The sequence below is a fragment of the Odocoileus virginianus genome, chromosome 6 (genome assembly GCF_023699985.2).
Source record: "Odocoileus virginianus isolate 20LAN1187 ecotype Illinois chromosome 6, Ovbor_1.2, whole genome shotgun sequence".
NCBI lineage: Eukaryota > Metazoa > Chordata > Mammalia > Artiodactyla > Cervidae > Odocoileus > Odocoileus virginianus.
The window spans coordinates 19,627,609-19,654,481 of NC_069679.1; the positions used below are offsets into that span (position 1 = coordinate 19,627,609).

The 26,873-nt window shown below is 40.6% G+C and overlaps 1 protein-coding gene across 8 annotated transcripts in view; it reads left to right on the forward strand.

The window, feature by feature from the left end:
* Positions 1–26,873, forward strand: part of FMN1 (formin 1) — a 475,676-nt gene that overhangs the window by 232,285 nt on the left and 216,518 nt on the right. For 7 of the 8 annotated variants that reach the window (XM_020913638.2, XM_070468949.1, XM_020913647.2 and 4 more), the window contains 2 exons: positions 10,705–11,471; positions 16,247–16,397. In XM_020913638.2, coding sequence (XP_020769297.2) covers positions 10,705–11,471; positions 16,247–16,397 — 918 coding nt within the window. Of the gene's footprint in view, positions 1–10,704; positions 11,472–16,246; positions 16,398–26,873 lie in introns of those variants that run through there. The other variant, XM_020913651.2, reaches the window with a different exon arrangement.

The window sequence follows — 26,873 nt, forward strand, 5'->3', positions numbered from 1 at the left end:
ACCAAAAAATGAAGTACTTTAGTACTAGGTGTGCTGGTGGTATCCACATATGTAGGTTTTGGTGTAACTATATATGTATTTTTTAAACCCATTGTTTTTAAGGTTATTTAAAAATATCCTTTTTAAATTAAAACAAAACAAAACAAAACCCCCCCAAAAACAACAGCTGTTTGCAGAACTGCTGAAATACCTCCATGGATCCCTAGAAACCTGGTTGGTAAACTGTTGATCTTTTTCTGACCTGTTTATTTTACAAATGAAGAAGATGGCCAGAGATAAAAAAATTTAAGGGCATACAACAGTCTTATGCTGAACTAAATCCAGTCATTCTGATTACTATTTTAGTGTGTTTTTTTTCCCCCATTAACTTGACCTGGCCTTTCCAATTGGAGCAGAAAATATTTCTCCTTGGGTCTATTACTTAGAGAAATGAAGATTATACTCAATTTTGTGAGCCCTTTTCTGGCATCTCAACTTATGTCTTGTATAATGAGTGCGTCTCTTGGCTGGGGTGAGCGATATTTGGAAATTTAAGCCATTTCCCTTTCTAGCTTCCTCCAAAGGAGGCGTCCTAGGCCAGAGCCCAGATCTTAATGAAAAACACGTAAACCCTCTTGTTTGTTTTCCCTGTCGATTAGTCTATAATTTAAAACCCATTCAATGGCAGATTTATCAAGTGACTAATCCCCGGGAAGACTGGAAGTGGCCAGGAGAAGGTGATTGTGGCCTAGGCGCACATCATCGGTCATTTGTTCAAATATTAAGGTGGGAAGCCAAATACCTCCTTACTTACTCATGAAAATACATTCAGGGAGTGGGCCCTGAAGTGACTCTTTACTGGATAATGAAAGCAACACAGACAACTGGGGATATCTTTGCCAGACAAATTGGCCTCTGTGGTCCTTGGTTTTCTTCAGTTATCAATGAAAAAGTCATGTTTGAATAAAAGTGTAAAATCCACACCAGCTCAGCTTTCCTGAAAATTAAAAACAACTCAAATGAATACCTTTTCTCAGCTGGAATTTGAGCCTCTCAAAGTCGGACTTGTTTCTCTATATATACATTTGCAAGATTGAGTGCATTGTAAATGCTCATTAAAGCTAGATTGAAAGTTAGATGGTAGAGACAGAGTCTCATCTCATTTGATATAGTGAAGCCTTATTCAGTGCGTCTCTGGTTCATACAACATCACTATGAAAAGTAGGCCTACAAATAGGAAATTTATTACAACCACTCCCCTGAACTTCTTGCTAGCAGAAAGCTTTCTATCACATTGGTAAAAGATGTGGAGACTATTTTTCTAATCAGTAGTCCTACAGTCTTAGGCATAAATTTCACTTTTAATGCCAGAAAGAACTCAGCAACTAGCCCCTCCTTACTTGCTCCTACTTGATAATGCTATTTAAATGACAAAAAAAGACAAAGTTGAGAATATGTGAAACAAACCTAATTGAGGAACCTACTTCAATTACTTACCAAAATGATACTAGTGGATGGATGGGCACTGGCCATAGGGTGACAACTCCTCATAGACAATGAATGAATTGAGAAGAAACAGTAATGTGATTGCTGTGATTACTTGAAGAACCTCAGTTTGTCACAGTATTAAGGACCAGGGTTTAGCATCTGTTGCTTCTAAATGCATACATATTCTGGAATGTGTCATACATACCTTATTGGGCTAGATGCAGCTTCATTAGTGACAATAATAACACAACATAAAACTCCAAGTCCTCTTTCCTAATAGAGAAGGAATTAGTATGTTGGTTCTTTGCCTAAAAGTATGCAGTCTTGGATTTGCTTATTAGATTTCAAATTATTTTTTAGAGGAAAAAACCTTGCAAGTCATTTCCATGGATGTCCCAAGGTATATCTGTTCTGTGACTTACACTAATTTAGTGATATTAATAACTTAGAAAGAAAACATTATTAGAATCCCCCATGAGTCATGATTTTATTACTTCTGTTTCACAAGAACACTCTAGCTACAATGAGGTTTTATCTTGTTTCCCAGGTAGGAACTTGAGTACAGATTTCAAAGATTTATCTGTTTGACTTCCTATTTCCTTGGACAACTATCCATAATTTTATTTGCTCATTTTCAGAGTATATTTCAGAATCCTGTCTGGAATAGCTATCATATTTCAGATATAATGCTCAACTTTATCTGAACTGCAGGCTGAACCACTGGTATGATTTCAGAGATGTAATGAGTCTGCTTGACCTCCCATGTTGATTTGCATTCATGAGAGCTGGGACTGTTTCTTTGTATGGCTTAGATGATACTGTGCTTTGCTTGTTTATACAGCATTCATGAGCAGGACTGTCTGTATTCTGGAAAGTTGAAGAGAAAGAGATAGGGTGAAGTTGTGGCTGTGGAAATTGCTACTATCTTAGAACTTGCCTGAACTGATGCAGTTTCATTGTACATCTGTGCAGTCCCTTGGAATTGCTTTTCCCAACCTGGAAGAATTTAGAATTTCCAAGAGTCCCTGGGAAAAGTTGACTTAGATTGTATAGCAGATAACCGGAATTTTTAGTGGCCCCTGGCAGCACCACTGGGAGAGGATATTCATAACAACAGAATGTTAATGGGTGATTTTTGCACAGTGCTTGGCACCGCCATGATGTCTTTCATCAGTAGGCACTTTTCCAATTCTTTTTGACAGACGTATTTGTGGGGGCCAGACAAGCAAAGTCTCCCTCTGTTGTTTGGGTTTCAGGACAGTGTATTCCTTTGATGATATCTCTGAGCAGTGGTAATGTGGAGGATATTTTTTAAAAAATGAGAATTTGGTAGGGGGAGGGAGGACCAGTCCCTGGGGAGACTACAGGAGTTGCCTGGAGCCCAATTCCTAATCAGATTAAAATGACAAATACTGTTGGATTCTACTGCATAGTTCACTATACTTATGAGAATAACCTTTAAGCTTATTGTGAAGAGAACACTTATCTACCCTAAATATTTTGAATTGTTAAAATTAAGTAGTATCAACATTAATTTTTAGACCCACACTTAAAAAAATCTAGAGGTTTTATTTGAACTTTCTAGGTAATTAACAACAATGAAATCTCATAGTTTATGTTGTGCTTGTTTTAGTCGCTCAGTCGTGTCCGACTTTTTTGCAACCCCATGGACTGTACCCTACTAGGCACCTCTGTCCTTGGAATTCTCCAGGCAAGAGGACTGGAGTGGGTTGCCATTTCTTTCTCCAGGGGATCTTCCCAACCCAGGGATCAAACCCTGATCTCCCGCATTGCAGACAGATTCTTTACTGTCTGAGCTGCCAGGGAAGGAAGGGGACCACATGTCTCTCTGTTTTTACATTTTATTAGGCTTTTGAGTCTAGTTGGTTGGGTAATACAGAGGTACAAGGAAGTCTTAATATTTAAATCTAAAGAAATAATTCCATTCAATAAGCATTTAAGGATCACTAACTAGCTAAGCAGTGCGCAGTGTTCTGAAAGTTCAAGCATGAACAAGGCATGGTCCCCAACTGCCTGGAGCTTTTAGATTTGCAAAGAAGATAAACCTAAGTGACTGTGATGTGATGTGAACCTAGGAAGTTCTTTGGCAACAGAGTCAAAGGAAAACTTTTGTCAGGAAGAATCAAGAAAAGTTGAAGCCAGAAAGTTCAGTTGCAATGGAGTGAGTTTTCCTTCAGGGCCTTCACTAGGCAAAAATAGAGAGAAAGGGTGTTTCACAGAGAGGAAGCAGCGTGTGCAAAAGCATAAAGATGTGGGAGTTCATGGGATGTTTGAATCTGTACTGGTACAACATAGGGAAATTATAAAGAAATATCTGGAAAAGTAAGTAGAGGGCAGGTTTTAAAGAGCCATGAGTGTCATGGAAAGAATTTAGGCTTATCTGCTGCATGAAATAACTATTCTCAATATGGGTAATGAAGGGATAGTCTCTTTATAGGGATATATCAGAATTACCAAGGGACTTTTTCAAGTAACACATATTCTTCTGGAGATTCTGCAATGACCCAAGTTAAAAGTTATTGCCAAAAAAATTCCACCAATATTGTAGCCATACTATCTCAGCTGTATTTGGAGCAGAATAAAGATTTAGAACAGTTACTTCTGGTTTCAGCTCTGGCTGCCCAGGAATCCTTTGGGGGAGCTTTAAGGACACCTGTGTAAGAGCACCATCACAGATCAATTGAATGATTATCTTTTGAGATTGCCCCATCAGGAGTTTTTTACAAAGCTCTCTAGCTATTTCTAATGGGTAGCAGCCTGAGAACCATTACCTTAAACAGATAAAAAGTGTCAATCAAGGAAAAGGGTGATTGGAACAGTGTTTTAATTGGGATTGCTCTCTTAAAGATTAAGAATTTGCATCTTGCTTAGAAGGAAATGGATATAGATTAATAGACTGTGGCAGGTGGGAAGAGAATGTGATTGAAAATGAAAGTAATAGAATCAATCAAGTTAAGAATAATGGAAGATAGATAAAAATTCAGGTGCAATTTGGAGATAAAACTTAGGGGAGATTGGAAAGATGTCAAAACTTAGACCTGTCTCCTTTCAAATGATGTTAGGGTGAATGCAGAAAAACAACAGACTTTTAGCAGAGAAGGTTGGGGAAAGGGAAACTTGTAATGCTTCCTGTGTCCTAAAGAACATTTATTTAAAAATGATTGGAAGGTTTGCAATCATTTTATCTACCATGTACAAACAGCATGTTCAGTGCAAAAGTAAAGGAGACTGAAAGGAGAGTCAGTCCATTTTAAAAGCATTATGTTCCCTTGATCCAGCCTTATCTGTAATTTTGACTGTGAGGGTCTGGACTTGACATTTCATAAAGATATCCAGGGTTGTGCCTAGGAGTACATGATTATTGAACAGAAAGTTCTTTCTCTGTATTTGATTCATCAAATCATTAACAGTCCTTCTAGCTATGGCTCTAGATAAAGGAGGGAAAACAGTATATGACTTCCAGGCATAAAGTAAAAGTGGCACAGAAGGTAGAGTGAAAAAGTGTTAAAAGATGCTTTCCCCGAAGGCTTGATTTATGATATGCACTGATTTGAGATGTCTATTTGTAATAGCACTTGTGTGCTCAGTCGTGCCCGACTCTACATGACCTCATACTATAGTCTGCCAGGCTCCTTTGTCTATAGAATTTTCTAAGTAATAATACTGAGTGGATTGCCATTTCCTGCTCCAAGGTATCTTCTTGACCCTGGGATCGAACCCACATCTTTTGCATCTCCTGCATTGGCAGGCACCACCTGGAAAGCCCCATTTGTAATAGAGCCAGTAACAATTTGAAATAATTGATAGGATATATGTTACTGAATGCAAGTTTGTGTGCTCAGCACACAGTGAGGTCAAACATGTTGAGATCAAAGGTTTAATGCAGGACCATGCAAGGAGACAGGCAGCTCATGCCCCCAAAGCCCCGGATTCTCCAAAGGGTTTCAGCAAAGCACTTTTTTTTTTTCATTTATTTTTATTAGTTGGAGGCTAATTACTTTACAATATTGTAGTGGTTTTTGTCATACATTGACATGAATCAGCCATGGATTTACATGTATTCCCCATCCCAATCCCCTCTCCCACCTCCCTCTCCACCCAATTCCTCTGGGTCTTCCCAGTGCACCAGGCCCGAGCACTTGTCTCATGCATCCAACCTGGGCTGGTGATCTGTTTCACCCTTGATAATATATATGTTTCGATGCTGTTCTCTCAAAACATCCCACGCTCGCCTTCTCCCACAGAGTCCAAAAGTCTATTCTGTACATCTGTGTCTCTTTTTCTGTTTTGCATATAGGGTTATCGTTACCATCTTTCTAAATTCCATATATATGCATTAGTATACTGTAATGGTGTTTATCTTTCTGGCTTACTTCACTCTGTATAATGGGCTCCAGTTTCATCCATCTCATTAGAACTGATTCAAATGAATTCTTTTTAATGGCTGAGTAATATTCCATGGTGTATATGTACCACAGCTTCCTTATCCATTTGTCTGCTGATGGGCATCTAGGTTGCTTCCATGTCCTGGCTATGATAAACAGTGCTGTGATGAACATTGGGGTGCACATGTCTCTTTCAGATCTGGTTTCCTCAGTGTGTATGCCCAGAAGTGGGATTGCTGGGTCATATGGCAGTTCTATTTCCAGTTTTTTAAGAAATCTCCACACTGTTCTCCATAGTGGCTGTACTAGTTTCAGCAAAGCACTTTTATAGGTGAGGTGAGGGAGGGGCATGATCAGTTGTTGCAAACTTACTGGTGTCAGAATCCTTTGTTCTTGCCTCTGTCCATGTAGATTAGGTCAGAATGTTCCTGTAAACCTCCAACAAGACAAACCCTATTCTTTGTTACGGCAAGTTTTTTCTGCTTATGAATGGACTCTTAAAGGTCAGATCCCTGAGAATAAGCTGTCCTGTCTATTTCAGACTATAGACAACATTCTTTTATAAAAGGTACAGAGCCAGCGTGACTAAGCACAGGCAATGAAGCACATAGGTTAAAGCAAAAGGAACAAATCTAATATGGAATCAGATTTGTTCTTCCTATTACATATGGAGGGGCTTCCCTGGTGGCTCAGTGGTAAAGCATCCACCTGCTAATGTAGGAGACATGAGTTTGATCCCTGGGTTGGGAGGATTCCTGGAGGAGGAAATGGCAACTCACTCCAGTATTCTTGCCTGGAAAATCCCGTGGACAGAGGAGCCTGGTGGGATACAGTCCATGGAGTAGCAAAGAGTAGGACACAACTGAATGACTAAATGACAATTGAACATGGACAAATAGAGAATGAATAAGGTGCTTATTACTTTAATCATTTTGAATTACTATGTCATGTTGAGCTTCTGCACGTGAAATTGGAATGATCAAAACGAGTTGTGAAACAGGGAAGAGTAAAGGTAAGAGCAAAGAAAAAAGGTAACTGGTTTCTTTATTTGGGCGTATTGATATGGAATACATAGACATTTAATGGTTCTTATTTGGTTATTCTTTATATTAGTCAATACAGTTTGTGAGGAAGCCACCCATGGCATCTGTGTTTGGTAATCTGTCCCCTTACCTTGGGTGTTTGCAGTAGACAGGAGAGGTGTTAAGAGAGGACAGTGTTTGCAAAGGCCATGTGCACGAGGTATGGTCCTGGGAGAGAGAAGTTATATAGAACTGGAACCTAGGACACATTTGGAGAAAAGGCAGGAGCCAAGAGTGGACAAAATGGGCAAACACAGAAGAGTTTTCAATGTGGCCATGCTAAACAATTTTGATGTTAGCTTATAAGTAATGGCTAGTTGTTGAAGGGATTTTAAGAAATAAAGATATGAATTAAAAAAAAAAATCATCTTGGAATGAATGTGTCTAAACCAGGATCAGGAATATTATTGAGGTGACTCTTGTCACTGTCCAGGTAACTAAGACCCAATGAAGAGTTGAGGCATTGGGGTAGAAGGTAAGGAATGAATCAGAGAAGTTAATGAAATTCATTGATAATCTGTTAGGAATAAAAGAGAACAAGGAATCCATCATGATATCCAGGTTTCTGAAAGAGATCATTGGGAGGATGTTGATGCTATTAATTGCAAAGAAGAATTTCAGAGGAGGAAGAGACTGAGCTTTGACATCATGAGTTCATTTTCAGACATACTGACTCTGAGGTGGCTGATTAAAAATATTCAGGTAGACCAGTTCCAGAGGATAGTTGGAATTACGGTTTTAATATACCAGTTGGGAAGATGAGATAGAGTCAGTGACTGTCATTTACCTTATGAGTATGCAAAATGACGGAGAGAGATTGTATAGTGTGAGAAAGGTAGAATGGGAAGGAGCATGCCTGGGAAACAACATTTAAGGGATGATGGAGGGAGAGGAGTCTACTGATTGACTGGAGAGAGCCAAGAAATAGGAAGAAAATAGGGGCGAGTGGAGAGTTTTGATGATCAGGGAAGTAGAGAGAAATTCAAGGCAAGGCAGCAGTCAACTTTAACAATGCAGCTGATAGGGCAAAATCACTGAAAGGTGCTGATCAAATTTAACACTCAAATCATGGCATTTCAGTAATATAGTGGGGCTAGCAGCAAGGTGTCATTGGTTGAAAGAAGCATGGATAAGAAAATAGATAAAACAAGAGTTGTATGTTTTCTTAAACAAAAACAAAAACTCTGAAGAAAAAGAGGGAGGGTGAGAAAAGAAAGAGCAACAGCTAGAAGGGATTAAAGAAGGATTTTTGTATTTTTATTTTTTGCTTTAGAGGGATAGAGCATGGTGCTGGAAAACCCACTGAGAGCTGAAAGAAAGGTGACATGGCCACTGGCCTCCGTGATCTGTCAGGCAGCAAAGAGACAAAATGATACCATTGTATTATTACTACCATAAGTAGTAATACCATTGGTAGTGATACCATTAATACTACTATTATAACAAACTTCTATATTTCCTCTGGTGTTCCAGACACTCCTCTCTGGTTTTGCATATACTAACTCATGTACTTCTCATAACCTTGTGAGGTAGGTTCTGTTATTACCCTCATTTTCTGTATGAGAAAACTGATATAGAGAGAGGTTAAGTAGCCTAACCAATTTGTGCTCTACCCAGTACACTAAGCAGATGAATTACAGAACCTTCAAAGTGGTCTGTATAGATGTGTACACCAGATTCAGCCAACTCAAAAAATCACTGGTTGAGAGGTGGGAAATGGGAGAGGTGGGGACCTTTGTGTAGATATCATCCAGTTGTGTGAGAGAAGAAAGTTCCCCTTTGGAGCATGTCTTTGTAACTCGTTCATATTAATAAGATGGTGAAGATTGTGTAAAATTATTGGCTCATCAACATTATCTGACTGTTGGGACTTCCCTGGTGGTCTAGTGGCAAAGACTCTGCTCTCCCAATGAAGGGGGCCTGGGTTCAATCCCTGGTCAGGGAACTAGATTCTACATACCACAGCTAAGAGTTCATGTGCGACAACTAAAAATCCTACATGCTACAACTAAGACCTGGTGCAGCCAAATAAATAATAAAGGAATATTATCTGACTGTTTACCTTCTCAGGTGAACAAGTTTGTCAGGAAAAACATTCAACATTTAGTTTGCTTCTGCAGAACTAAGGTCGGCACTCAAATTAAATTTAAATATTGGTGATAAATCAGGATGGTAATCAGGGCTGAAATACAGGTGGAGGTGGGCAGGGGAGGGAGAGGGAGATGGAGATGGGTAGGATGTCCAAACAAAGATGATCTTGATCACATAGTTGAATGAAGCTTGAAGTTCCTTTCAGATAGTAGTAGAACTCATGAAAGATTGGATGGACTTTTGTATTTGTAGTGCATCGTTCATCCTGACTGCTGAAGCTTTCCTAGTTTTATGCCTATCACTCCACAAAGATGACATTGTTTGGAAATTTTTAAGAATGATGAGGAATCTATTCGTTGCTTCCTCTAATATTATCCTTAACAACAGTAACACTTACTCAGAAATAATGTTCCAAACAATGTCACCTTTTCATTTGTCATGACCTTGACAGACTAGGCCATTGAAAATATTTCTTCACCTTTTTAATGTAAGATGTAACTGTACTTATATATACTATGGTGTTCTAGATACTTGTGGACTGAAATTACAGTGAAGAACATCTTATAAGCCATAATGAAGGCTCTTGGGATAGTGACTGAATATAACTATTACAGTGGTTTTTATCCATCCATCTCATCAGTACCGTGTTTTGCTGTTCTAGCTTCTGGGGTACAGAAATAAAAACATAGATACTGCCCCTGATTTCTTCTTGTGGAGTCTGCAGTCTGATGGGGAAGAAAGAAGTTAAACAGGTTCACCAGAAATATTTAATTACTATTAAATTGAATTTTAGAAAAACTAATGAACTTGTAAATGATTGCCTCCCAGTTAACTGTAAAAGGCTAAATAATTTCGAATGCTGGGAAATGGACTAGTTAAGAACCAAGAGTATGCTAGTTTGCGCTGGTAAGTGAAAAGTAATGGATTCAAGGCATTGACATAACTGAAAAGATAAGCATTAAAAAGACAGGTATCTTATAAAATGCTTTAAAATATAGAATATATCTATAGCAGATCTTAATAGGTTCATTTTCTTTGCACTTAAATTGTTTTTTTAATTACTATATTATGAATGATTATAAAACAGACACAAATACTGATCATGGGCAACTTTGATATGGAAACTTTAAAAAAAAAAAAAAAAAAGCACATGCATCATAACTTCCTCCTGAGTTTTTCCTTTCTGCTATGTTGTTTTGGAAACTCCAGAGGGGAGACATTCTATGGATGACCATGAGAATAGCAGCTCCTAGCCAAAAGGATCTCCAAACCTTCTTTTGTTCTTTTTCTCAAATCAAAAGTAATGAAAGGTATATTCAAGCATGTTTAAATCTTTATTAAAAGTTTTCTTTTGCATTTGGTATTAAAACCAGTAGAAGTTCTTAGATGACTGTTTTATGTTTGTCCTTAATCCATGGTTATTGTTGCCTGTGAGCTCAGATTGGGTGAAATTATGTTTTTACTCCAGCTATTTAAATCCTTGGAAAATTCCTAAGGTGAAATTTACACCCTGCAGGATTCTCAGAAGAATGACTCTTGTCTTTCCATGTCTGTGCGGCCTTATGCTTTTGTGGTATGGGGATGCTATTGAATATTTTATTTCTGATCATTGATCTTTTATAAATTTTTTGCTTCCTTTCCCATTGATATTACTACAGGCTCAGTTTGAACTTCAAACCTTTCATATCCGGGGCGAGCATGCAGTGATAACAGCAAGACTAGAGGAAACCATTGAGAATCTCAAACATGAGATAGAACACCGACGGCAAGGAGGATGCGAAGAGATGAGAGATGTGTGTGTCTCCACGGATGATGACTGCCCTCCAAAGACTTTCAGAAATGTGTACATCCAGACAGACAGAGAGACTTTCCTCAAACCCTGCGAAGGTGAAAGCAAGACAACCAGAAGTAACCAAATAATACCTAAAAAGCTGAACATCTCCTCTCTAAGCCAGCTCTCTCCCCCAAATGACAACAAAGACACCTGTGTACCACCTGTGGAAGGCAGCTCATTGAATCAGCAGAAAGCAACTCCTCCCCCTCCCCCTCCTCCTCCTGCCCCACCGCTGCCAGCAGGCATCCCTCCCCCGCCTCCCCTCCAGCCTGGACTTGGACCTTTGCCACCAGCACCTCCGCCGCTGCCTGTGAACACTGGACCGCCCCCGCCTCCACCACCTCCTCTGCCTCCAAGTGCCGGACCTCCCCCACCTCCGCCGCCCCCGCCTCTCCCTCCTCCTGTCCCTCTGCCCAGTAGCGGGGGTCCTCCTCCTGCTCCAGCACCCCCGGGACTTGCACCCCCGCCTCCTCCTGGACTCTTCTTCGGAGTTGGCCCTTCTTCTAGCCAGTGTCCTCGGAAGCCAGCCATTGAACCCAGTTGTCCAATGAAGCCTCTGTACTGGACTAGGATACAAATAAGTGATAAGAGGTAAACTCAACTCCCTGGTCCATTTTCAGCTTGTGAATTTGCAGGATTTTGCACAGGTGATGTTGTATTCGTGTGAGTTCAGTGTCTTTGTAGTGTGGCATTCATTCTCAAACATGGTAGTGAATGCCTTGGATAAATGAGGCTAGAATGTTTTGGGAAGAATGTCTCCACCAGGTCTTCTCTGTTCTCTATGGATTGATGGCTGTGAGAAATGACATGTTCTATGTCAGACCCTTCTCAAAGGCATATATTCATTTGCTGGATTAGAGAAGAGCCCAGAGCTAAGTTAGGATTTCCTCCTGTATCCCTGAAATTAGTGCAAAATCATAAAGACACCGAGCCTGAGTCTATACTTCAGGTTCACTGAAGATTTTTAGAATATCTGTCTTGTCTTAGGATAGTATCATCAGCCCTGTGATGTGTATATTCAGCAAGTAGGTGTAATTTTTCATTTTGTATTCAAAGAACCAGACATAGATGAGTCATTAACTCTTCAAGTCAGTTCAGTTCAGTTCATTTCAGTTGTTCAGTTGTGTCCGACTCTTTGCAACCGCATGGACTGCAACACACCAGGCCTCCCTGTCCATCACCAACTCCCAGAGTTTACTCAAACTCATGTCCATTGAGTCGGTGATGCCAGCCAACCATCTCATCCTCTGTCATCCCCTCTCCTCCCGCCTTCAATCTTTCCCAGCATCACAGTCTTTTCAAATGAGTCAGGTCTTCACATCAGGTGGCCAAAGGATTGGAGTTCAGCTTCAGCATCAGTCCTTCCAATGAATATTCAGGACTGATTTCCTTTAGGAAGGACTGGTTGGATCTCCTTGCAGTCCAAGGGACTCTCAAGAGTCTTCTCCAACTCCACAGTTCAAGAGCATCAATTCTTTGGCACTCAGCTTTCTTTATAGTCCAACTCTCATATCCATAAATGACTACTGGAAACACCATGAATATCTTTGACTATATGGACTTTTGTCCATTACTTTTTGGCAAAGTAATGTCTCTGCTTTTTAATATGCTGTCTAGGTTGGTCATAACCTTTCTTCCAAAGAGCTAGTGTCTTTTAATTTCATGGCTGCAGTCACCATCTGCAGTGATTTTGGAGCCCCCAAAAATAAAGTCTGACACTGTTTCCACTGTTTGCCTATCTATTTGCTATGAAATGATGGGACCAGATGCCATGATCTTAGTTTTCTGAATGTTGAGTTTAGAGGGGAGTATTAAAGTATCAATTCTGTCTGCTTGAACTCTGATACCCCTCACCACTGAGTGCAGTCACATTTTTATACTTTGTTGCCCTCTAGAGGAAGTGCCAATAGGTAGGTAGTTAAAAAGCATCTTCCATTTGTGTAGGTTGTTAAGGTGGGTCTATAAGGCAGCAAGAGATGCTTGCTTGAAAATTTCCACTCAAACAGATCTGATTGGATTTCTTCTGCCTCATTTTGGAGCCCATCAGGAGGACAATAAGAAAGATACTGAGTGGCTTCTTGACTATTCTTTAGGTGTGAAGTTCATTTGTTGGCAAAGAACAGCAAATATAGAATAGATTTTCACACTTAAATTTTCAAACTTATTCCCCAATTAAGATGTGGTTTAAAATTTTTCTATTTCTGTAACATTCTGCTTAGAAACAGCAGGATATTGAACAAAATAACATGCAATTTGATGACCAAGTAAATGGAAATCACTCTAGGAGAGATGGGGCATACCTTGACACTAGCATGTGGTAAACCAAGTTGATTGTATGCTTTGTATTTGGCCCCTTTCCTCTCCTCAAAAAATAAGAGCCACAAATGTGTTTTTTTTTTAGTTAATACTCTATATTTAAACTTCCCAAATGAATGATTAAAAAACCATGAAATAGTCCTGAAATAGCTCCTACCATTAACCAGTGTGCTAGCATTCCTCTTTTCCCACTCAAGGCTCAGCTGACATTTCCTAAGAAATTATTTCTCAGAGTATTTGGAGCTGTGTTACCTTATTATGCTCTCAGATTAATGTGCAGTCATTCCAGGGTGATGAAACTCACCCATCAGCCCTGGCATTGTGTGTTCTGAGGGCACACAGAGCCATTCCATACTTGGGTCTCCCTAACCTGCCTCCGCTTCATTCCCGTAAGACTTCATGAGCAAATAATAGCCTGGACCATATCAGTGGCGTAATAGTAGCAACTAGGAGATGTGAGTTCTTCACTGTTTAAGACAACGAAGACAAGCTGGAGGTAATCATTGCATTTTTTCTGTCCTTATGCAGTTGGACATTTTGAAAGAGAAAACAATTGAATGCTCAAGTTCTTACCAGCTTCACCGTAAATCTAGGGCTTTGGTTTTGTTATGAGTTGCATTGCTTCCCCCAAAATTGATTTACTAATGGCCTAGACCCCTCCCCCTTAACTCAGACTGTGACCTTACTTGTAAATAGGCCTGTTGAAGATGTGATTAGGTAGGTTAAGCTGAGCTCAGACTGGAGTAGGACCGACCTCTAATTCAAAACGACTGACTTTCTTATAAAACGGGGAAATGTGCACACTGCTGGGTGCAGAGGGAGAACTGCATATGGAGTTTGAAGTCCTGCTGCTACCAGCAAGTCCATTTTAAGCTAGATGAAAAGTTAGATGAATGTACCAACTTTCCTGACCTGGGACTTAAGGAAATCTCTGCTTGGTGAACATGTCAGCTTGAGCCTGAGTTCTAGGCACAGGGGTTTAGTCTCTTATTATGGGTCCCTCAAAATATCTTTGTACCTCAGAGCATGACTACATCTTTTAAGTTAAAATGATCTGAAGATGCTGTGTACTATTCATTATGGGCAGAAGTAAAATTATTTGGGATTGTTCTTTGGAAAGAGGTGCTATTTGTATCACCAGAGGAGTAAGTACTTCATAATATACATGATAAATTTTGATCTTGGTCTTCTGAGGAATTAGGAATAAAAAATGAATTTTCTCTATTATATACACACTGCTTCTCCTCCAGCTAATGTGATTTTAAACTTATGCTGTTTTGCTTTCTTTGATGTCTGTTTTCTGTTTCTAGAGTAGGGAAAAGCCATTTATTTTATTTTATTTTTTTAAGGAAAAATACTCATGCAACTCCCTTTTTTGGCTTCCTCATAAGTACCTTCCTAATGAGAAAGTATCTTCTGCTCTCCCTCTGCCCTCTTCCTGCTCTACTGTTCTTCCCGCTTATGCCTGCATCCTTCCCCTCTCCATTATTTTTTCCCTCACCTCCTCCTCCTCCTGCCTTCCTCTTCCTCTTCTTTTGAGCTAAAATTGATTCAGTGGTCAGGAAAAAGTTGACCATGATGGTAGACGGTCCATTGTGAGCAACCCCTTGTTACTGCCCCACCAACCCAGTTGCCTGCAACCTGCTGAGAAGTGGTATTCCAAAATTCTGTGATTCGTTTTTGGAAATGCATTTTCCCATAGAAATAATGTTGAAAATGGTCACGAGGTGCTCAGCATGACTGCCAAAGCCAATTTACTTCAGCATCTGAGTGAGCTACAGCCCTCATCATCCGGACCTGAGCTCAGAGTCCTTGGAGCTGGGGCCAGGTGGTACAGGTGCAGGAGATGGGGGCACGGGTCTGAATAATCCTCCTTGTGCATGACATTACCTCTGTCATAGCACCCTCTCCTTGGCTTCCCAGAACTTTCCTGAGGCCCTGTCCAGCAGGTCTGAGGTAGCATGCTCCAAAATTTCCTGGTTGTCTTCTCCCACCAAGAATCCCTTTGCCAAGAGCAGCTGAGAAAAGCATTTAACATTAAAGGTGTTCATGTTGTGAACTGAAGTTAAGTGAGTCGGGGCGGGACTGGTACTGAGGAAGGAGCACATGCAGATGGATGTACCTCACTGGGAATATTCTAGCCCTTGGGTGATGATTTCACAGGTACTCACTATCTGTTGTACATTATAACTTACATATCAGGCTCCACATGGGTGCTTTAGCTGATCTCTGTGGGGGCTGGTGCAATGGCATTGTTTGTTTTTATAAATACTATTGTTGAGATAGTGTATTTTAAATCAAATATTTCTAAATGAGCACAGCCCATTCATATATATATATGAGCATATATACATATATGGGTCCTGTATTTAGTTGATGTGGGCTAAACCCAAAAACCATATTTGAAGTGTTTAGAAAAAAATCTACAGGAGGATAAATCCTCACTTTATCACTCCATTTTCATTACATTTAGAAATTATCCCATGGAATGTCTCAGAATGGTGGCTCAGATGGTAAAGAATCTGCCTGCAATGCAGGAGACGATGGTTCAATCCCATGGACGGGAAGATCCCCTGGAGAAGGAAATGGCCACCCATCCCAGTATTCTTGCTTGGGAAATCCCATGGACACAGGAGCCTGGCGGGCTACATACAGTCTGTGGGGTCACAAAGAGTTACAAAGGACTGAGCGACTAAGCCATTCACTTTCACTTCACTTTCAGCCTTTATACACTGCCCATTTTTACCCATCATGAAAATGCCACAGACTGAGGGGGGGCGGCTTACACACCCAGGAGTTCTGGCCCCACGGGGTTCCTCTGGTTCTTGCTCACAGCAACGTGTGCCCGCACAAGGACCGTTCTCTTTTGGAAACGTGTTTGCTTTAATGCTTCGTAGTATATTTTGATTTAAAAATGTATAATCATATGAAGCTTTTCTTCAAGCTTTATTAGAGTTTTTAAAGGAGTTAAAAAATGAATTAAGGACGTCACTGTATTCTATTCTCTTTTGTTTGGTTCTTACATTTAACTTGCCATTTTCTCTTTTAAGCCAAAATTCTACACCAACTTTATGGGATTCCTTAGAAGAACCTGATATTCGGGATACTAGCGAATTTGAGTATTTATTCTCCAAAGACACACCTCAGCAGAAGAAAAAACCTCTCTCAGAGACCTATGAGAAAAAAAACAAGGTCAAAAAGGTATTGCCTGGCTATAGTAATCATAACTATATCACTATTTTTTGTCCTGCTTGGGGTTTCATTATGTGCTGCTGATTTGCTTCCCCTCTGTTTTCGAAAAAAATGTTTTGGAAGGTTTTGGGTCACAGATGACATCAAGGAGCCAATGGTTTGAGAAATCTGTACTTACTATTTCGGTCATATTGTTTGAATTTCCAAACTATTAATCTGAACTTTTTTTCCAGCCATTAATTCTATTAAAAAAAAAAATTAGTGAAAAGTGTTCTGTAGGCTATGTGGAAAATATGCCTTACTTATTTATAAATTCATTCATTGAACAACTATTTATTGAGAGTGTATTTGTGCTAGGTTTTGTTTCAGGCCCATGCTATCCAGTAGGGTATTCCTTAGCCCCATGTGACAAGGTTAAGTCATAAAATTAGATAAATTTAAATATTCAGTGGCATTTGCTACTTTTTATTCTTCTGGCTGGTGGCTACCATACAGCAGATTAAAGAGCATTTTTGTTTTTATAGAAAGTTCTATTGGATAGCACTGTCTGAGCACCTGTGGTACGTTAGTGAAAAAACAAAACAGAGATCCTTGCCCTGTGCAAACTGTATAAACCATCAACATCAAAAACAAAAAGTCAAATCTTGCGATGAGAGCAGCATCAGGAGGATCAACTTTGGGAGAAGTGGGGGGATGGCTTACAGGTTTGAATACAGAGTGTTCAGGGTAGTCCTCATGGAGAAGGTGACCTCTGAGCAGGCTTGAGGGCTAAAAATCTGAGGCCATGAGCCATCCCTCAGAGAACAAGATCAAGATTCTCAAGCAGTCAGACAGGTGTGGAGGTGAGTGGCCAGGGTGCCTTGCACTGACGGTGTGACCCGAGTCAGAGTCCTTTCACTGGCCTCGTCCCCCTCAGCAGGGTCACATGTGACAACATCTGTCCCTGTTGTTCTAAGTGAGAATCAAATGAGGTCACGTTGTGATGATGACATAGATGGTGTTGAGGAAAATCACTTGGCCCATGAACAGTGTGAGTTTGAGCTGCATGGCTCCACTTGGACGTGGATATTTTTCAGGAGTAAATACTTTAATCTTAAACAGTCTGTGTTTGGCTGAATCCATGGGTGTTGAGTTCTGACTCTAAGCTATATGCAGATTAACTCCTTAGTTGTTCAAGGGTCAGCTTGGCAGTACTTGGTTCTGCTGTTGATTTACAATGTGATTTGGGCAGCTTGTCTCACTTCTTCAGGCCATGTTCTCCCTTCTCTTTAAGACAGGATTAACAATATCTGAGTCTACCTGAGCCATCAGGTTACTGTGACATTCAAATCTAAGAGGATTGGAAGAAGTGTTTTGAAAGTGTGTAATATCGAATGAGAGTTTCATCAACGCTTCATTCTTAAATTATACACTGAGGTTCATGCATTGGTTGGTATCTCAAGTAACATTATGGTTGAGAAATCTGCTATGCCTCATAATAGGGGAAATGGCAAAAGTCTGAATGCAGTTTTCTGTTTAATCAAGTCAAATTGGACCACTGACTTGAATTATACATGAAAATCTTGATCAAAGTTTGTTACCTCTTAAGTTTGATGGAATTTTTTGTTTTGTTTGATGGAATTTATCAGTTTTCCTGATAAAACAATGTGATCCCAATTATAATTAAATATCAGAACAAATCTTTTAAGAGGACATATTGCAGGAAACAACTTAATTACAGGCAAGAAGTCAAATGATAGACTATGAAATATATACATGTGCGGTTAGAATCCTATGGCTTGGAAATAAATGTGCTTTGCAGGCCAGCTTGCTTTTTAAATGCCATCTATAGGAACAGAAGACTACTTGTTTCTATACAAAAGGCAGACCCAGAATCTCTCTATTCCAAAGGTGGCATCATATTGCCTCTTCTAGGAAGTTTTCTTTGACCATCCAGGAAATCCATTGGATGTTTTCTTACCCAATATCATATAAAATTTACTTTTATTCTCTTTTTCTTTTAAAATTGCTGTTATTCCTTGTGTTTTCCTCTCTCTGGATGCTTGATTACATATTAGTTCTTCATAAAGCTAATTCTTTCTGTTCTGGTGAATGAGAATTTTTAAAATATTTAAGTATTTGTTTTTGAAACATCAAAGCATTATTTTTTTAGTTTATTCTTATTTCTTATCTCATAATTGGTTGCCTCGTCAGCAAAGGATTTTCACTAAGGCAGTTAGTACTTGATGTGTTTGTTTTTCTGAGGGGGAAAATATCCTTCATTCAAACTCTTTTATCTTTCTGAACAGTGAGGTTGCTGTTACCCCAAAGAATCTGTGCACATGTGAAGTCACTATTTTTTCTTTAAAGGTAGGTCTACTGAGCTTTCTTGGTAGCTTAGTTGTAAAGAATCCACTTGCCAAGTAGGAGACATGGTCAATCACTAGGTTGGGAGGAGGCCCTGGAGAAGGAAATTGCAACCCACTCCAGTATTTCTGCCTGGGAAGTCCCAGGGACAGAGGAACCTGGCGGGCTCTAGTCCATGAGGTCGCAGAGTTGCATACAACTTAGCGACTAAACAGTAAAATGACTACTGGATTTTGATGATCTTGAGGCTGCTTGAAGTCTGCAGTGAACTTGCGTCCCACCTTAGAACTGAGATATTCTAAGTTTTAAAGAAAATAATGAGTTGAGTCAATGCCAAGAAAACTCTGAACCTGCCTCCTATACGCCTTCCCTCTGTGCCCATGACCAGATTTCCAACATCAAGATGGATCCCGCGGTCTCTTCTGAAAGTCCGGTGTTTCTTTTCTTTTCTCTGAGGATGAAGATGAAAGTGAGTTTTAGCGATTGTGAGCAACCGGGACTTTGAGCACTGGAGGCCAGCTTTGAGCACTGGAACCGCAGAATGGTTCCCATACAATATGACCAGGAAACACTTGCCAAATACACCTTTTTATGGTGACCAAAGGTGGAGTATATGCTGGAGTTTTAAAAATTCAGCATTCTGAATCTTGGCCTCTGGTACTTTGCTAGAACTGAGACATACACGTGAGCATCTCTTAAGTAGAGCTGGCGTGCATCCATCTGTGTATCCCACATCTTTAGTTGAGAACTGTTCAAATTGTCGTGGTTCTGCTAAACTCAGATACAAGTTTCTACTTCCATCTTTTATAACAGTATTTAAAGTTCTCATCACTGGCACTGGTTTTAAGTAAACAGATATATAGCTTCTTTTCTTTTTGATACATATCTTCTTAAACTGGGCCAGGATCCTGTTTTCTAGTAAGATGTAGTCTAAGAATTGGCAGGAGCCTTCCTGATCAACTAATTCGGTACCTTCATTTTGGCCCGTTAGAAACGAGACCTAGAAAGATAAAGATGAGTTCTAGGGTTTGTACGCTTTTCACAGGAAGTCATCATTAATGACAGACCCTTGAGAGGATGTAGAAGAGCCTCAGTATGTGTCTCCACTTTTCCTTAATTTAAACAGTAATTTGCCATTCTTAAAGATGATCGATTTTACTAGGGTGATTGATTTTGACATTTATAAATGAGAATAGCCATTGTTAGAATCGTCAACAGGATACAGCTACACTTGTGCAAATCTAAAATGTGTCCTACGTGGTGAAATTTAGGGTCTTTCAATAGGAATCCAATCTTTGAATAAAAAGACACTTTAGGTATAAGTCCAAGTATAAAATAATATGGAGAATTGGAACTGTTTTCCTTTGACCCCATCTATCCTTTTAAATGTCAGCTATAGTAAGTCAAATACTAGCTATGACAAACTCTTATTGCATACTCAGACATGAGCCTTCCTCATTTGTGACCTGAGACCACTGTGCCACTACAAACGTAACATGTACCACATTGAGAACCAGAGCTCGAAACATCATCGCTTGTCTGTACCACCAATGCTTAATACCACCTCCTATTGTTTTTGCTCTCTGATAGCTTTCAGGGCAACTTGTATGACTTGTCCACACTGATTCTTTCTCTACAGAATAGGGAATCACAACCCTTCAGGGTTGTTCTGAGGATAAAATGAAATCATGATTGTGAAAGTACTTTTAAGTATTCTCTAGAAATGTAATAATCTCTTAGTTATGAACAAATGTGAAAACTTTGTAAAGAAATTCTTGAACATCACTGACTCCCACAACCTTGTAGAGCAGGGGTCCCCAACCTCTGGGATCTAATGCCTGATGGTCTGAGGTGGAACTAATGTAATAATAATAGAAACAGAGTGCATGATAAATATAATGTGATGAATTATCCCAACCGACCCCCCCACCTCGCCCAGTCCATGGAAAAATTGTCTTCCACGAAACCAGGTCCCTTGTGCCAAAAAGGTTGGGAACCACTGTTCAGTTCAGTCACTCAGTTGTGTCCGACTTTTTGCAACCCCATGAATCACAGCACGCCAGGCCTTCCTGTCCATCACCAACTCCCGGAGTTTACTCAAACTCATGTCCATCGAGTCGGTGATGCCATCCAGCCATCTCATCCTCTGTCATCCCCTTCTCCTCCTGCCCCCAATCCCTCTCAGCATCAGGGTCTTTTCCAATGAGTCAACTCTTCGCGTGAGGAACCACTGTTAGAGGGCCTTCAAATATAAGTGTATCCATTCCTGAAACTTTGCAAATGGTCATCTCTAGATCAGTCCTGTCCGTCAGTATTTGTGGAAGAATTCCTTTAATGGCACATACTGCAGTCATCTAGTAGTTCATCTTACAGTGGTTGATATATCTTTTTGCACTGTGAAGTAAGAGTTTTCACTGTCAGTGAAACACCCTTGTTTATCTGGACGTATCTGTCTCTAAGTTACATGTATTCTGGGGAAAGGTAGGTCAGTGCATTGACAAGGAGCCAGAAACCTGCTTTCATCGTCTGAGATTTTTTGTCCTGGTGCCTGTCAGAGAAGCAGCTACTCCGATAAACTTTCCAGTTGCTTTCTAAACTTGCCCAGCAGCGTTCAGAAAATCAGCGTGACCTGCCAATATTCTTCCTCTGTTGAAATGGCACAATCTTACTTTGAATTATGAATAATGTCCGTGCCTGTTCCCTCCCCTGTTAGATACATAAAAATCATTCCTCTTCCTTGGCCATTTTAATAGAGATTTCTTAAGAATTAATGAGATAGTGGCTATCCCCTGATCGTTGGTGGGGGTGATGGTGTAGGGAGGGGTGGTGATGGTCCCTCAGACGCTTGTCTGTTGAAACTTCCTGGAGCCAAAAGCTTTCAGTTGTAATTGGGTCACTTTGGCCAGGATTGTAGCTGTAACTCTCAAATCCCAGACTTGGTGTCTCAGTTTAGTGGGGAGGGGAGAAGAGTTGAAGGAGAACATCATTTGGAATCCTGAACATAAATTTATAGGGTTTTCATAACCTGTTGCCTTCCAAGTTTATATAATTTCAGCTTTTGTGTACAAAGATAATTTCTCTGGGCTGCCTTGGTAAGGTATGTGCATTATTCCCCTCCCTGCCCCCCTCCTCCCAGGAATGGGAATGCATTTGCCCAGCCCTTTCTATTTCTCATGTGTTTGAAAAATGAGCAGTGAGGTTAGGGGTTATCATCTATAGCAGTGAGTGAAATCACTTGCCCCGTGTGTTGATTGCACCAATATATGACCTTGAGGTCATAGTGCTGTGTCCAGATTCTTTGAGTGATATCTGGAATGATCTGGGCTTTCCTGTTCTTTGGGTTAAAGATCCCTGACTGGCCAAATGTACTGAAAGCAAACGGGAGCTTCTATTCTGTGGCAAGCACCAGCTTGCAAAAATTCTGTCTTGTAAATTTTATTTGGAAATAAGACAGCCCAGAATGTTAAGTTGTACTTTTACTTTATTTACTTATTTTTTTAAATGGTTGTTAGAACTTGTCAAGTATGGATATCAATGATTCTTTCAGAATGTTGAATTTGAGTATTATTCTTGGAGTTCAACTGTGTTTCTCTTGCTGGCTGTTAAACAGTAACTTAATCGGGGTTTATACCTCAAGCCAGCTAGAGGATCGCAGGGTGTTCAGTTCCTACCCGCACCACAAGAGGGCACCTTCGAATGCTGAGCTCCAGAGCTAAAGTCGCTTCTATCCTAGAGCCAGGACCGCAGAACCTACAGGAGAGTGAACTGCCCCTCAGCACTACCTTTCTTCTTGTTAAATTTCTTTATTTTGGACCACGAGGCCAGATTTCACAGCAAATTACCCACTCAAAGTATTGGGAGCCAAATGCATATCAGAAAGACTTATAGGTATTAGTAGAATAGAAATCATTAGTAGGCATAGTTCCAGTCCTTAGAATGAATGACAGCAGGGTAAAAATTCATGAAGTATTAGACTTGGCCCCTTTGAGACTGATTCTGGGATCACCTTCCTTCTCCCTCCACCCCCCCTCCACACACCACACACACAGAGTTCTTTACATTGTCCATATCTAAAGGGAGTGAAGATGTATTTGAATATAGACTCAGGGTTCTCTAATTGGAAAATAAAGAAGTTGATTAGATGTTACAAGATGTGCTATGAGAGAACACTTCTCAATATGGTTTTTTTTTTTTTTTAAGTATGTTATCCTTTACTCCTAGTAGAGTAAAATTTTTGAAATCTCACCTATATTTTTCTGGACCTCATTCATTTATACTTAACACATTTATACACAGACACACACACACACACACACACACTTAAACCTTTTCTAAGATTGTGACTGGCTGAAGCTAGACAGTGGTTTGAGAATGAGTTTCAGTGAAGGGACCTTGATGGTGTCAGTGACTTCTCTGGCCTCCAGTGCTAAGCTAGAAGTATGTAAGGAAATAACAAGAATGAGCAAAGATCTTATAAATGTGTTTAAGTCACAAACCCAAGTCATGTGGATGCTTACGAAACTGAACACATAAATGCTTTGCAAAGTATACACATCTCTGATACAGTCACAGGTCAAAACAGCCTCCATGCCACATGCACACACACACACATGTGCACATTCATAAGTATGTGCTTAACATGGGCAGAAGCCTTAATAATCTTGTATTGATGTAGAATCTTTCAAGTGAAGGTGACAAGATTTCAATAGCGATAATAATAGTTACTGCGCCTAGCACGTGTTAACTTACCCAGTTGTCATAAGAACCCAGTGAGATCATTCTATGATTATTCCCATTTTGTAGGTGAGGAAGCTGGAGCTTAGAGGTTTATGTAACTTGCCCAGCATCACACAGCTCTTAAGTGGCAAGGAAATGAATTCACCAACCATCCCAGAACCTGTGCTCTTAATTACTTGACAAAAGGTCTGTTGGTCTGAATTTAACTACAAGTGCTGACTTTATATTCACTTGGAGAAGCCCTGAATTGTATTTTCTGGTTTAGTGAAAAGAGTGCTGGCTTTGTTGTCCATAGACCCGGTTTCTACTTATGGCTCTGAACTTAGCCAACTGTGGAATCTTGGGCAAATTCTTTAACTTCTCTGGGTCTTAGGTCTTTCATCTGTCAAAAGATAAACTTGGATTAGATAAATTCCAAAGATATGGTCATTACTTTTCCTTTGCAGATGGGGACACTCAAGAGTCACCAACTTTTGTCTTATTTATTAGAGGGCAAATGGACAGATGGAAAAGACCCTGATGCTGGGAAAGATTGAGGGCAGGAGGAGAAGGGGGTGACAGAGGATGAGATGGTTCGATGGCATCACTGCCTCAATGGACATGAATCTGAGCAAACTCGGGAAAGTAGTGAAAGTCAGGGAAGCCTGGCGTGCTGCAGTCCATGGGGTTGCAAAGAGTCGGACATGACTGAGCAACTGAACAAGCAGACATGTGATTCAACATGTCTGTGCTCAGAGCCATAGATCAAACTGCCCGAAACCATAAGCACCTTGTTGTATGAGCCACAGTTATATGGGAACTCAGGGAATAATTGCTAGGGTTTTAATAATACCCTCATCTTAAAAGGGGCCTTTCCGGGTGGTCCAGTGATAAAGAATCAGCTTGCCAGTGCAGGAGACATGTTCGGTCCCTGGGTTGGGAAGATCCCCTGCAGAAGGAAATGGCATATTCAATCCAGTGTTCTTGCCTGGAAAATCACGTGGACAGAGGAGCCTGGCAGGCTAGAGTCCATGGGTTCACAAAGAATCAGACATGACTAAGCGACTAAACAACAACAACGGTCTTAAGAGACAGAAATGTGTTGGAGAGTTATTTTAAAATAAAGTTTCTCTGTGTATTCAGATATTGAAGGACTGGAAATCTGATGGGGAAAACTGCAGTGGAAGGGTTCCAGTGGTCTTGTCTCGAAGGTAACTGGTTAGCCACTGTGTCCAATCATGTAACCTCTCTGGCCTTAATTTTGGTAACTGTCAGGGCCTCTGGAGCAGATATTTCTAAAGATGCTTTCCAGATGCAAAGTATCGGATCATACCTGTATGTGGACACCTTCACACATACATTTGAAAGCTGAGTTTGTACAAGTGTGTGAGTAGAATGAAACCATGGATATGGACCTTGTTTAGTCAATGAATAACATGGATATACTCCTCTCAAACACTATGTTTCTTCCCCCAGAGATGACATATTTCCCTTTTCATACTTGTCTCTACTTAATAAAAAATACCTTTGGTGGTGGCAGAATTTCCAGGGTACAGAGGCCAAGCCCAGAGTTCAGGTTACACCAGGCAGAGCCATCCGCATGTTTCCTGGGACAGTCTGGCTTGACCCCAGGACTGTGGCTACACTTATAAGTTTTTATAAAATACCCTTTGTCCCAGAGCTTGATTTCCTTTAGCCTGACCAGATTTCTCTCCAGCTGAGGCTTATTTGCATGGCTGTAAACACAACCCGACAGAGCTCACCAACTGTGATAAAAGCAAAGGAAACCTGAGACCTTTGGAAATTCCAAAATCTGCCTTCAGTATCTGAGCCTGACTCACAGTCACGCCTCAGCCCAGGAGGCTGCCAGCGTGCTGCAGCTAAAGAAATGTTATTCTGATTGATCTGATTAGGGCAACAAGGTTAGCTATGGTCAATTTACAAAGACAGTATGAGAAGAAATCATGTGTGTAGGCAAGTTATGGGTCAGCGAGGCCCCTGCCAGAAGTTTTGAAAAGCCATGACTCTGCCAGGACCATTATCAGATCTCCTCGGTGGGGTACAAATGGGATTGGAGGGCTACGGCCCCTCCAGCGAAATGGATGGCAAAAGGAGTTGGGTTGGGAAGGACTGGGGAGTGGTACTTACTTGTAGCTGATTTCCTTCACTGCCAAGTCTTTACATGGAGTTCCCCATACCCCATGTAGAGGACTGCCCCAGCCCCTCATCGCTGGGGAGAGAAGGTGGGGAGGCCATGGGGCTCTAGATTGACCCACAGGAGCAGCCAGATGGAACCTATTGGGCATTTTGATCCCTTCCTTCACCACAAGAGTGGTTTAATTGGGGTCTGGCTCCAGGCCCTGGTTACTAAATAACCTGAGTCTTAGTGTTTTCATTTTCATTCATTAACTTTTATGCTAGGTACCTTATTAGTCACATTAGCCATTTTGCATGTGCAAAATATCCTAGGAGGTGAGAAGGTGGGAGGGCTCTTTAAAAATGGTATAGAGCTGCAAGGACCAGGGGGTTAATTCATGACCCAATTATCACATCACTTTTGACTCTCTTGTAGACCCTCTTGTACAGCTTCCTTAGTTTACAACAAACACAAATACTAACTTTTAAACTTCACTTTCAAATGGTTATGGTATGCGTATTGATTCTGAAGATCTTGGATCTTTCACTCTGGGTGTGGCTCTCCCTCCCTGCTCAATTCAGAAACATAAATGAGTGTTACTTACAACCCTAGGCTAAGGTACATTAATTAACAAAGAAAGATGTATTTAAAATGAAGCCAACCAAAAGCCACAGTGCTTGAGCTGGGCCTCATTATAAATAGTTCACTCTGTACTATAATCATCTTACTAATGGAAAAAATGAGACACTGAGATGGTTGCTTAGAGAATGTAATTCAGAATAGCAGCAAGATGCCTAAAGCATGCGATGTTTAGAATGATTTAGGAGGGCATTGGAGAAACTGGGCCATGTGATGTTTTTGTCGTGTGTTACTTACACTCTTGGGCTGTGGAAGTCTGTGAAGTTCAGCTGCGTGGGACACAGCCGTTCATTTGCCACCAGTGGAAGGGTTGAGCCTCAGAGGCTGAAGGTACATGGAGAAGAAAGTCAGACAGGCCAGCATAGTAGGTCACACCAGTTGGCTGAGATCTTGGTGTGTGTGTGTGTCTCAGAGCCACCAAGAAGCCAGTTTCAAGGTTTCTAATCAGTCACTTCCGCCGGCACACCCAGGGCACCAAGAGTCACACCTCATCTAAGTATGGAAGGTGGTAGCATCATGGTTCGGCAGGCTTCACTTTTTCTTTTTCTTTGAGTCATCAATTCATCCATGGGCCTAGTCCCTTCATCTTTCTAAGCTTCCTCTTTCCAGCTCCCTCATCTCTAAAGTCAGAATAACAATGGTACCTA